Source organism: Ceratotherium simum, chromosome 5 (assembly GCF_057802395.1).
Source record: "Ceratotherium simum simum isolate JZ-2026a chromosome 5, ASM5780239v1, whole genome shotgun sequence".
Taxonomy (NCBI): Eukaryota; Metazoa; Chordata; class Mammalia; order Perissodactyla; family Rhinocerotidae; genus Ceratotherium; species Ceratotherium simum.
In genome coordinates, this window is record NC_141904.1 from 49,054,285 (window position 1) to 49,067,695 (window position 13,411).

Consider the following 13,411-nt stretch of genomic DNA (forward strand, 5'->3'; position numbering starts at 1 on the left):
CTGCCCTTGAGACCTCTGGCACATCACCACAGCTTCTACTCAAATCTGGGGTAAGATGAAGGATCTAGCACATGATGGCACAGTAGTCATGATGGCTCTAATGGCCCAAGACTGCACTATGTCCTGCAATTGCTCTCTGGGCCATCTGGGGGAAAAGCTTGGAGCCCTTATGCTCCCTGCTCATCCCCACACCTCAGCAGGCCTGCCAGCCCTGGGAGAAGAGGAGGGGGGAGATGAAGCATCATTCCCTTTGTGCAACTCCTCCCAGAATGGTCGGCAACAGTCTGGGCTTCCGACACAGTAGGTCCACCTCCACCTCTGCTCACAGCTGAGTGAGGGCACTTTGCAAAGAGCTGGGGCAACTCTTGGCAATGGCTGGTGGCCCTCCTACGGGGAAGCCATGTGTCTGGAAGCTGCAGCTGTGGCTCAGGGCTAGGGCCAGGAAAGACAGGACCAGTTAAGGGGCCCCACAGTGTTTCTGCCTAAGAAATAGGGAACCAGATCTGACTGGAACTGCACTGGCAGTGCAGGCCAACCGCCAGCCTCCACTGTGCCCACCAAGCCCCCTCCTGCCACTTAGCTGAATGAGAGAGCATAAGAGGACAAAGCCAGAGGCAGAGCCTGCTTGGCTGGGAGCTCAATGCCATAACCCAGCCAGGGCTTACTAAGTACTTCTCCTCAACCAGGCATGCTGGGAGCACCTTGTGCACAGTAACAACCATCTTGGCAGCAAAGAGGCCCCATCTCATAGACGAGGATGCCTGTGTTGAGAGGGGTGCACCCTATGCATGGCTGCACAGCAGGGGAACCCAGCAGTTGGTTCCACGCTCACCCAAGTGGCAGGCCTTGGGGCCTTACCTGGATAGCGGGCACTAGGGTGAAGTAGCCAATGAGGATAATGCCCAGCTCTGTGGCCATGTTCTTCATGATGGACCAGCTCTCGCTGCTTAGGCCTGCAGAGAACAACAGGGCCATGGGGCCAATACATGACCTCTGTCCACTATACGTCTGCACACAACCTCGTGGTCCTCAGAGGGTGGAGGCATGGGGAGGGCACCCAGCCTTCTGAGGCAACCATTCCACAAAAGTACCCAACACTCAGGACTCCCAATGCCTGGGCTCCAAGGTGCTGCCATCACTGTACAGCTGCTGCAGGTAAGGGGGGTCTTGGAGGGTACAGGGAAGAGCTATATCCATCAGGGGCAGGGAGAAGCAGATGCTGAGATAAGCAAACCCAAGAGGAAAGCCAAGTGCTACCCACTCTGGCACATCCAGCCTCCACACACTGTCCTTGTCTGGTCTGCATAGGCACAGCGTAAGTGTGTCTGCCTGCCACGTGGCAGAAGGGCTCCAGGGACAGAAGAGCTAGCTGTGTTCTTTCTCAAGCCCCTCCCCATTGCAAGCCCCTGGGCCTCATGCTATTACACGGTTGCAAGCGTAAGGCTCTGAGCACCTAGTGGGTAGAGGCCACTTTCCTTCATCTCCTCAGAACTCCACATCTAGCGCAGGGCCTGGCCTCTCACAGAAGCTCAGAAAGGTCTGCCGAATGAATAACAGCTCATCTCCAGCCCCATTCCCACAGATAATGGGGTTAGGAGGAGAAGGCGCAAGAGTTCAGACCTCCAGGCCCAGGCTCTTTTTTCTCGCATTCTCCAGAATCCCAGATCCCCAGCTCCTGCCACTGAGGCCACAGGGGCTTTTCTGGCAGGGTTGGAGGCAGTATCTCTGAAGTGGCCAGCCCCAGGGGCCTGGGCCTAGTGTGGTGGAGTAAGGCAGGAAGAGAAAACACCAGGTGCCAGTCTGGATGAAGGGGCACACATGAGCCTCACAGCAGAGTCAGGTTTGCTTTCTTATTGACACATGAAACAGGACAAAGTATAGCCCAGTGACTCCATGGTTCCTCAGGGCACATGCTAACAAGCTGCCAGAGCCTGGTTGCCCACTCCATATTATGCAGGAGGCCAGAGCAATGGAGGCCATATTATGCTGGGGCTCCCTGCTTCCTCAAGCGTAGAACAGGCCCCTCCCCCTACCTTATCCCCACGACTCCCCACTGTATTACCTTGGGCGATGCGCAGCTTCACCTCGAGGTCCACTGGGGTCGAGACCACCGACTTGGTGAGCACCAATACGTTCTCTAACCCAATAACCACCACAAGGTAGGGGAAAATCTCACTGAGGAAGAGAGGGAGAGGGTGAAGACAGCGCTGAGGGGCCCCAACACACAGCTGGTTCTCAACAGGTCTGGGCCCTGCAGAGGCTGTGGGGTCTGCAGCCTGTGGTGGAGGCTGCTGAGTGACTCCCACAAGCACAGGGCAGAAACACCCCCTCCCCACCCGCACCCAACAGGGCCTCGGTCTACAACAGCTCTCAGCTTTCAAGCAGGCTTCAAAGCCTTGCCAAGTGGCCGGCAACCATCCCTGTCTCCACCTATCCAGCACAGTGGAAGGAGGGCCAGAGGAGGTGCCCCCGGCCGCCCAGCTGCCAGAGCACACCTCCCCCTGCCCTTCCCACACCAGACTGCCGGCCAGAGGAAACAACCATGGCCAAGACCCCACAGCAGCACTCCAGGCCAAGCCATCAGGACTAAATGGAAGTGGGATGAGACCAGCCTAAAGCACTACTCACCTCTGTGGAGAAGATGTGTTTGAAGAACTGTTCCTAAAGAAAACTCGACTAGCTATCCGAGACCACAGGCTCACACTACTAGTAAGTGGACTGAGAGAAATCTACACACAAGGAACACAAGCAGAGGTATACCTCACCAGGATCTCCACTGTGGAGCGGTGCAAGTGAGAGCTCTGAGGAGGGCACAGCAGACAGCTATGGAGGGAGGGGGTGTTTAGCACTGTGAGGTTCAAGAAAGGAAGCAGGTGTACTATGAGCAATGAAAGTAACAGAAAATACAAAATCGCTGTTCCTGCAACCAGCCTGGCAATCCATGGTAGGGGATAGGCCAATCGGTTAGTAATCACTAACGGATAGACAGGTGGGGCCTAGCCAGAGCCGAGGAGAACGAAGCCTGAGGACAAATTCAGGGCAGGGCTTCCAACCCAAGATTCAGAGAGAAATGGCAAGAGAAAGCAAACATCAATGGAGAAGTGACAAATTAGAGTGTGCTTGTATCTTTTAAAAAGCTTACTCTAAAATGACCTATTTTATTAGGCATTTAAATGTTTTAATAGAAAAAAAAGAAGCAATGTACCCTTCTCTATCTCACACCCATCTGCGGCTTAAGCCATCAAGGAGCAGTATGCACGTGTATATATAATATATAAACACAAACATCCACATACACACTTTTATATATATATACACACACACACACGCAATAACATAGCCCTATATATATATACATAAACACACACTTGTACACACACACCCTATACATACACATATATACACAAATATACACATATAAGTACATATATACACATATCTATATATTATATGTACATATAGATATACTATACATACATATGTACGAATACAAGCCAGGTAACTTAGAGAGGAAAAAAATGTACCTCTTAAATGTCAAAATAACAATGTGAAGAAATGGGGTAACAGCAAGTGTCCAGTCTAGGGCAGGTCCAGAGATGCAAGGCTCTCTGGCCTGAGGACCTACCCTGTGGCCCAGTGGAGCCTGCTGGGGACCTACCCGCCATTGAGGGTGGGCGTCAGGCCGAAGAGTGTGCAGAGCCCCACAGACATGAGCAGCGAGCTGAGCACTGTGACCACGGCGGCCAGAGCCAGCCCCCACTTGGACTTGACCATGTCGATCTTCCCTGGAAGGCAGAGAGAACACATCAGGGCAGCATCTCCCCCAGACCCTGGCACACACGGGCCCTTCTTAACTGAGCTCCTAGGAGTAGAGTGTGCCCTGAGAATCAAGGAAGGGAAGGCTTCTGGTTTAACCAAAGATAAAGATGACCATGTACACTTCCCAGTCTCAGGAACATAGTGTGTCTTTTGGGAACCCTAACCCAGGAAGGGTCTTTTCTTGAGAAGCGAGAGGAGCCCTGAACCCACCCCTGAGACTTTGCCTGGGGATGTGACCATCCCACCAGGCATGCTCTACATTTTTCCAAGCCATCTCCAGAGGCAGGGAAGTGGGTGATCTAGAAATGCCCATTTAGCTTGCAGAAAGCCCCCAGCCTCCTTGCCGTGGACCTACGTGTGGAGAAGTAGATGTAGGCAAACAAGATGATGTAGGTGGTCACAAGGGGGATGAGCTCAGCGATGCCAATTTCCTCCTTGAAGTGCACATGGACCAGGTTCTCTGCCCGAAGGCTGCAGTTGGGGCTGGGGTGCAGGAGCATCAGGCGGGCCCGCAGGCTGCCCAGGAACCTGGTCATGGAGCAGGGTAGGGTAGATGGACTGTTCCTCTCGGTCCAGGGGACAAAGACAATCCCTGGAAGGATGGTCCATCAGGGCTTCCCTCCTCCCCTTGTGTTGCAGGGAGCTCATCTGTGGTGTCTAAGCTTCTCGGTAGTTTCCAGGGGCGTTGGAAGAATTATAAAGCTGGCAAAGTTGTCTCAGGAGCTCCCCCTGCTCCTTCCTCAGCACCCCTTTCCTGACCTGTCACACCACTCCAACTGCCAAAGGCCCATGACAGCCAACTGGAAGCATCTTTTTTTTTTTTTTTTTTAATTTTATTTATTTATTTTTTCCCCCAAAGCCCCAGTAGATAGTTGTATGTCATAGCCGCATATCCTTCTAGTTGCTGTATGTGGGACGCGGCCTCAGCATGGCCGGAGAAGCGGCGCGTGGGTGCGCGCCCGGATCCGAACCCGGGCCGCCAGCAGCGGAGCACACACACTTAACCACTAAGCCACGGGGCCGACCCTGGAAGCATCTTGAGGGCCCTCGCCCTTGCTGGGGAGCTGCCTGCAGTGCTCTGTTGGGAAGGACTCTGAGACCACGTGGAGCTCAGTAGTAATCAGCTGGGGACCCCCCGCCCTAGGCTCAAGAGAGACCAGTGGAGGCACCAGGGCACTGAATTTTCCCAGCACTGCCTTAGTCCCTTATTCTTAACCAGCTATCAGGTCATCCCCACACAAATGTGAATAGACAGCATCCTTCATTCCAAGGGACATACACATTTCAACAGGAGGTCTGAAAACTGCAAGTTCCCAGGGGGCATTCTAGACACTCCAACCAGAACAGGGACTACTCAAAGCCTCATGTCATTCTACAGCCCAGTCAGCAGCCCCAAAAGCTGAAGGCCTTACTTGGCATGGTACCGCTGGAAGACCAGGGTAATGGTATATGAGACCATCCTCTTCCTGGTATAGAGGCTCACTCCGCTGTACTTCCCAGGAACACCGAACAGCAAGTCTGCAGACAGAAACCAGCAGGTACTGACAAAAGAACGGCAGCTGCCGTAGAGCCACCAAGGACCCCACCCCTCGTCCACCCTTGGAAACAAGGGGTAACCTCTGATCTGCCAAAGCACCCATCAAAGAGGACATGGAGACCGACAGGCACTCTCGCAGGTCCTCGGGCAACCTGCCCTGGCATACCTTTGAGCGTGGCTGAGGTCTGCAGGGTTTTTGGCTCGTGCTGATGGATGGTTCTGATGATGTCAGGATCAGCATGGAAGCGTTCCCGGTCATTCTGCCAGAAGTTTCCAGGGGACAGCAGCAGGCATCCATGCTCAGGGAGCAGGTTCCGGAGCTTCCTAAGGCCTGGCAGCAGGTCGGTGACCTGCAGGCACACCTCCTCCAGGCTCCTGGTCCCAGAGCTGTGCAGGAGATAGGATGAGGCACTCCCTGTGTCTGCTAGCACAGAGCCGGCCCACTGTACTTACGGGGTACCCTCTGTCATCAGGTTCCCAGATGTCTCGTATCTCAAAAAGCCTGAGGATTAGGGCAGCAGGGGAAAGTTCTTCCAGGTGGTCAACAACCAAACCATGTGGCTGTCTGACCTCCAAAGTGCATCCGGAGCCCAAAGGCCAGTCACTTCCGAGGAGAAGCAAGTTCTGGGAGCATACACAGCCCCACCCATTAAAACAACTTGGCCAATTCAGTAAGCAGAGGGGATAGGATAAAAATTAGGGGCTTTGTTTCATTCACCAAAATGCCCATCAAAGCCCTTAGCTAACTAAAGCCTGGCGGGTGAAGCAGCCCATGAAGCCAGCATGCTCAAGATCTACTGATGGGATGGGGATACCACTTGGGTTAGGGCTTCAGAAGCATATCCCCAGGTAGAGCATGCTTCTCGTCAGCACGGCCACCACTGTTACATTCACATCTTATGACCCTTAGGCAGCAAGCCATCTGAGGCATGAGTCAACCTGTGCTCAGTCAGCTCATCACAGGGTCAGCCCAGTAGATACCTACTCTATCTGAGACCTGAGGATGAAGCTCAGGGCTCTATCTGTGCCATCTGCAGAGGTCCAGGGGGAATGCAGCCACAGTGGACGCACAAGGATGCTGGGAAATGCAAAGCTGGCTCACTCACCATCCTTCTCGTTTGCTCAGTTTCTGCAGAGCTGGCTGGCTCAATGGAGTTACACTGAGGACTGTACCCTCCTTCAGTACAGAACGGGATTCAGGGAGGCTGGGGTCCCTGAGAGGAATACCTGTCTCTGAGCACATGGTTCCGGATCTCCTCCACCAGCTGGAATGCCCGGGACAGAGGTGAGCGGAACACATCTACTGCCAGGAGGTTCTTATGCCAAGGAGACACTGAGGACTTCACAAATATCTGCTGGATATAAGCCACCGGGGCACCCACATACTGCAGAAGAAATGGGGGAGGGGTAAAAAGGTCAGCTCAGCATAGGAGGGACAAAAATGGGTCCATATTCAGTAAGGATTTACTGAGCATCTACTATGGGCAAGTAGACTATGGGCAAGTGGGGCCAAAGGGACAGGCCTTCAAAAATGAAGATGTCCACAAGGGGCTTTTTACCATTTATGAACCACTTAGGAAGTGGTTACCCAGTAGACCAGGGGTAGGCAAACTATGGCCCACAGGCTAAATCGAGCCCAGCACCTATTTTTTTAAATAAAGTTTTACTGGAATACAGCCATGCCCACTCCATTCTGTACTGTCCGCGGCTGCTTTCACACAACAGCCGAGGTGAGTGTTCACAACAGAGACTGTGTGACCCACAATGCCTAAAACATCTACCATCCAGCCCATTATGGAAAATGTCTGCTGATCTTGCAATAGACCCTAAGCTCCCAAAAGGGTGTAGCCTGCCTTATGGACCCTGGTTTTGCCACTTGCAGGTCAGCGGTTTTTGAAAATCAAAAGACCCAGTTTTAAATCCCAGCTCTCCAATATGGCCTTGGAAACGTTTCTGACTTCTCTGGATTCCAATGTTCTCACTGGGATGGGGCATAATGACATTCACCCTGCAGCATCAAGAAGATGCACACACACACTGACACATATGCACACATATGTGTATAAATGGTACATGAAGAGATTAAGTATTAATGAAAATATTAGCAATAAACAGTTGTGGCACATCATTTCATTGACCCCCATGACAGTCCTATAGAAGCACGGTGATTGCCTAGGGTTTCATTACTCAAGCAGAGTGCTGTGAGGACTCAAACCCAGGTCTCCTCACTGAACATCACACACTTTTCTCACTAGAACCTGCCATCTGCCCTTAAAAAGCTGACAACAGGCACTTAAGTGACCAAAGTGTTCATATGTGTAACAGGCAAGGAGTAACTCCCAGCAATGGACGTGTCATGGAGCACCCCCAAAACGAGGTACTGGATTAGCCATGGCAGGGTTATGGCCAGTGTAGGAGCTGTGGTGCCATAAGGTAGGGAAGAACTGGTGGGGGGGCCTCTGAGGAGCAAGAGACACTGAGACCACAGCCAGCCTGGTCAGCACAAACAAGGCCAGGGGGAAATAACAGCTAAGATGAGAGGTGGCTAGGATGACGCCTGACTGAGCTGTCTGGATTTTAATCAGTTGACAAAAGCCGCTCAGTGTCTCTGACATGGAGGGGAGACCTGACAAAAGCAGTGCTCTGCAAGACTACCCGGGAGTTATAGTACCATCCAACTAGAGAGACAGGGAAAGACTGCCCAGAGTCATGACCCACTGTGGGAGCCGGGCCTGGCTGAGGAATGAGGGGCTGTCTCCAGGCCTGTTCCACAACCAGGAACTCCAAAGAGCAGGTGCATAGATGAAAGGAAGGCCATTTAGCCACTTGATGCCATACTCCAGGTTATCACATGAGCAAGGGTCAAGATGCTGAACACACATAGCAAGTTAAGGCCTCCTTGGCCCCTAGGCATGAAGGAACAACCTGGAGCAATCATCTGAGCCTTTGTGAAGTTTATGTTTATGAAGCCATGTCTTAGCAAAGGCTCTGGGGACAGAAGGCCTCACCCACTTTGTCTTCTGCACCAGACTCAGTCTGCTGGAAGCAGGAGGTATAGAGGTACCTGGACAGAGCTGGCTACCACAGGCTCTGACCTGAATAGCAGTTCATCCACTCAACACATCACACAGGCCAGAGTTGGGGAGGAGCTATCCAGAGACCAACTATTCTACAATGAGCCATTCCCAGGCTGATCATCCTCAAGCCCTATAAAGGACATGGCATATCACCCAGAGACAGCATGGCACCATGGAGCCTCCAGCCCTGGTTTTGTTCCCATTTGGCACAAGCCTGTGACTCTGCACATACCACATTCTCTGTCCACTGCCCTTCTCGGGCCCCCACCCCCACCCTCAGGCCCACTGAGCCTGTCCAAACGAACGCTTAGTCAGTTTCCAGGTCCTGGAAACTGTTTACAGTTTACAGCTCCTTGGCCCTCCAGTCCATCTCCAGCCCTCTTCGCATCCAGGTGCCTTCTCCCCAGCCAGGACTATTCAGGCTACCATTTCAACAAAGTACTAATGGGGCTGGCTCCGTGGCATAGCAGTTAAGTGCGCATGCTCCGCTGCAGGCGCGCACTGATGCACTGCTTGTCAGGCCATGCTGGGGTGGCGTCCCATATAAAGTGGAGGAAGACAGGCACAGATGTTAGCCCAGGGCCAGTCTTCCTCAGCAAAAGAGGAGGATTGGCATGGATGGATGTTAGCTCAGGGCTGATCTTCCTCACAAAAAAAACAAAAAAACAAAAACAAAGCACTAACAAGCATACTTCAGAACCAGAGCTCTCTTTCTGGGCTCTAGGGATGACTCCAAGAGCTCTATGAGCATGTTGCTCCCCAAATTCGTTCAAATTTCTGCTTGGAAGTGTATATTTTATTATTACCATCATCACTTTAGGGGAGAGAATCCATGGCTTTCATCAGATTTTCATAGCAAGATGTAACCCCTTCGCCCTAGACATCTCTTTCTCCTTTGAAATTCCACCAATCCTGGGTAAAATCCAGCTCATTTGTTCTCACTCCTGGGCTGGTAAGAAAAACTATATAGAAAAGAGCCTACTATACAGCCGTGCTCTCCAGCCTTGGCTTGGCCTCCCTCTGCTGGCCAGCTCTTGATTCATCCTCACTGACTTCCAACTGAACTTTCCAAGCAACTATTCCACATCTTTCTAACTCTTTCAAGATCTTGGTCTAGTCATTTAATGATTGTATCAAACTCATCATCCAACGTATGTGTCCTCAACCTCCTTCTTCTGGGCATCAAAAATCTCTCACACGGGCCGGCCCCGTGGCTTAGCGGTTAAGTGCACGCGCTCTGCTGCTGGCGGCCCGGGTTCGGATCCCGGGCGCGCACTGACGCACTGCTTCTCCAGCCATGCTGAGGCCGCGTCCCACATACAGCAACTAGAAGGATGTGCAGCTATGACATACAACTATCTACTGGGGCTTTGGGGGGAAAAAAATAAATAAATAAAATAAAATAAAAAAATCTCTTACAGTGGTTTATTCATTAGGCATTGGCCTAATTCTTGTCGTCACTATCTTAGTTTGGGTTTCCCCAACAGCAAACCCTAAGACAAGTGGTTTATCTGGGAGGTGCAGGAAACTCAGTGGGGGGAATAGGGACAAGAGCAAAGAAGGGAAGACAGCCAACGAAGAGTTTATTACTGAGCATGTGACCTCTGTGGATAACTCGATTGAGCTGAGTTACCCCACCTAAGGGATTATAGAGCTAAGGTGTAACATACCAACTCCTGCAGTTACTGGTCAAGGGCTGCTCCTAGGGGGCGTGAATTCTCCAGCACCTCAGGCCTTCTGTACCAGACATCCTTTGACAAATGAGATGCAGATGCTGGTGACTGGAAAGCAGGCTGGCAGGCACTACTCACTGTGCTGGGCCCTATCATAATCCCCATTTGAAATTCAAGTAAGAAACAGACATGGAAACAGAGATGACATGTGGTATCCAAAGGGAGTGACTAAGGAAGCATATGGGCCCAGTGGAGTCTAGATGCCCCAAGGCACAGAAGGAAGACTCCTCATTACATGGAGGCTGTGGCAGGTAGTCTTCTAACGCAGCCCCAGTAATCCCCACTTCCTGGTGCTCACGCCCATGTGTAATCCCCCTCGAGAGTGGGCTGGACCTGGTGACTTGCTTCTGACAAACAGAATACAGCAGAAGTGATGAGATGTCATTTCTGAGACTAGGTTACAAAAGGTTATAATTATGAACCTTGAGGACATTATGCTAATTGAAATAAGCCAGTCACAAAAAAACAAATACAGTATGATTCCATTTACATGAGGTACCTCAAGTAGCCAAACTCATAGAGACAGAAAGTATAATGGTGGTTACCAGGGGCTGAGGGAGGAGGAATGGAGAGTTACTGTTTAATGGGTAGAGTTTCTGTTTTACAAGATGAAAAGACTTATGGAGATGGATGGTGCTAATGGCTGCACAATAATGTGAATGTATTTAAATACCACTGAACTGTATACTTAAAAATGGTTAAGATGGTAAATTTTATGTTGTGTGTATTGTGCCACAATAAAAAAAATAAATAATTGGAAGGAAAAAAAAGACTATGACTCCTCCTCCCCCCCCCCCCCCTTTTTGGAGCCACCACTCTGATGAAGTCAGCCATATCGTGAGCTGTTCCGGAAAGATCCATGTGGCAAGAAATTGAAAGGACTTTCAGCCAATACCCAGTGAGGAACGGAGTCCCTCAGTCCAACAGCCTGCAAGGAACCTGCTGCCAGCCGGCCATCTGAGTGAGCTTGGAAGCAGATTCTCCCCTAGTTGGGCTTTGAGATGACTGTAGCCTTGGCCGACACCTTGACTGCAGCCTATGAGAGACCCTGAGCTAGGGGACCCAGATAAGAAAACCAAGGCTCAGAGAGATAAAAGGATATGCCCAAGGACACACAGCTGATAGGCAGCAGAGCCAGGATTAAAGCCCAGGGCTGCCGAATTCCCAAGCCTGTTTTTTCTCTACAGCCAACCTGCCCGGGTAGTTGTGAACCATGCGAGTTCCCATGGAGAACAGGACATGGGTGGAAAGGCCCAGCACAGTGTAGGAGGGGAACCGAGGTCCTGGGGACTCCTGGGGTCTCTGGCCACAACCATTCACAGCATGAAGCCCCTAACCAGGGCTCCTTGGAAACCCTGTGTCCAGGCTCAGATAGCCACCACAAACACTGCAACGCTGGCCCTGGAAGCCCAGCCACCTCCATGGACCTGCCAAGCAGGGCTCAGTGTGAGGTTCAAGTTTCATGAAGACCTGGTCTAGGGGAGCCAGGCCAGTGCAGGAGGCCTCAGGCTTGTTTTTGTTTTGTTTTGCGTTTTAGCACAATCTTTCCTTCCCATTTAGATAGAACAACACAGAGCTCCAGGTATTTTACCTTTACAGTGACACACCCAGGGGTTCCCTTCAGAACATGATATAGAGGACTCCTGTTACTCAGCTCATCTGGAAAACAGGGCTCCTGATCCTTGTCCTCCAGCCCTGGGCAGGCAGGGTGGTATGGTGAGGTGGGAAGGGCAGGTTCAGGGGATTCACCTGGGTTCAACTTCTAGCTCCACCCCTGGCTGTGTGCCTTGGACAAGAGTCTCTACACTCTCTAAGCCTCAGTCCCTTACCTACTCAGGGAAATGGGAATAGAACCTTACGCCTCACTAGATAGACAGATCACTGTGAGGACCAAATAAAACACACATAACCACCCAGCAAAGAGTTTGGCCAAAAACATGTTAGTTACATCTAGTTATATTATTATGTCTTAAAACTATTAAAACTTGATTTGACATCTCCTTAAGATCAATACCTCCTCGCCCTTTCATATTTCCCCACCCTTCTCCTAGACATGGCCATCTCAGTATCGAAGTTTCTCCAAGTACAATAAGATTGATCTTCTTACCACCACTTTCATGTCAGTGTGTCTAAGGGAATGGCTTCCCACTGCTTACAGAATTAAAGTTTAAACTCCATAGCCCAGGATTCAACTTGGTCCCACCTACCTTATCACCAAACCATGTTCCAAGAAAAATGCCTCACTTCAGACTCCGTCTCCTAAATAAGACATGCTGTTTCTTTATTCAACAAGAAACCTTTCTTGAGCATCTACTATGTGCAAAACACTAAATTATACAAATTTCAATGAAACATGATTTCAACTGGATCGAAATACAGAGCAAAGAGGAGAAGCAGGGCACGCATCTGCAAGAGAGCTGAGGAAGGCTTCCCAGAGAGAGTGATATCTGAGCTGAGGGGTAAGGGACAAGGAGTGCATGTCTGGTGCACACTGGAGGGCAGTCCAAGCATGTGAACCTTTGTTCTCCTCCTCTCTGCTCTGGCCAGATCTGGCCAATGATAGTGATGACAATGGTGATAGCCACAAACATTTGTCGAATGCAAATGATGGGCAGGCATTGCACTAAACCCATGCATTCTTTCACTTAATGCTATGACAACGCACAATGTAGGTATAATTATTATCCCCATTTTATGAATGCGGAAACTAAGGCATAAAGGTGTTAAGTAACTTGCCCAAGGTCACACATCTGGGAAATGGAAAGTCTCTACCGTTTCTGCTTTGCTCTTCTCTTCCTCTGTTAAAAACATCCCTCTTGGGGCTGGCCCAGTGGCGCAAGCGGTTAAGTGCGTGCGCTCCGCTGCAGCGGCCCCGGGTTTTGCCGGCTCAGATCCCGGGCCCGTACCGATGCACTGCTTGGCAAGCCATGCTGTGGCGGCGTCCCATATAAAGTGGAGGAAGATGGTCACGGATGTTAGTCCAGGCCCAGTCTTCCTCAGCAAAAAAAGGAGGAGGATTGGCAGATGTTAGCACAGAGCTGATCTCCTCACACACACACAAAAAAAATCCCTCTTCCCAGAGGGAAGTGACCCCCCCTAAACCTGCGAGGGCAGTGATCTCAGTGACTCAAACTCAGGGGGGCCTAACTCAGAGCACAAGGACCTGGCAGAGTTGATTAGAGTCCTCTCTGGAGGAATATAAAGGCCAACTGCAGGGTGCAGCCATCATCCCACTAGGGGAATAT

At 51.0% G+C, this 13,411-nt stretch overlaps 1 protein-coding gene across 5 annotated transcripts in view; it reads right to left on the reverse strand.

The window, feature by feature from the left end:
- Positions 1 to 13,411, reverse strand: part of SCAP (SREBF chaperone) — a 67,401-nt gene that overhangs the window by 7,736 nt on the left and 46,254 nt on the right. For all 5 annotated transcript variants that reach the window (XM_014791518.2, XM_004419632.3, XM_087430883.1 and 2 more), the window contains exons 4-10: positions 6,584 to 6,741; positions 5,523 to 5,743; positions 5,232 to 5,337; positions 4,175 to 4,347; positions 3,659 to 3,785; positions 2,063 to 2,175; positions 859 to 953 (exon numbers count right to left, since the gene is read on the reverse strand). In XM_014791518.2, the coding sequence (XP_014647004.1) occupies positions 859 to 953; positions 2,063 to 2,175; positions 3,659 to 3,785; positions 4,175 to 4,347; positions 5,232 to 5,337; positions 5,523 to 5,743; positions 6,584 to 6,741 (993 nt within the window). The remainder of the gene's footprint in view (positions 1 to 858; positions 954 to 2,062; positions 2,176 to 3,658; positions 3,786 to 4,174; positions 4,348 to 5,231; positions 5,338 to 5,522; positions 5,744 to 6,583; positions 6,742 to 13,411) is intronic.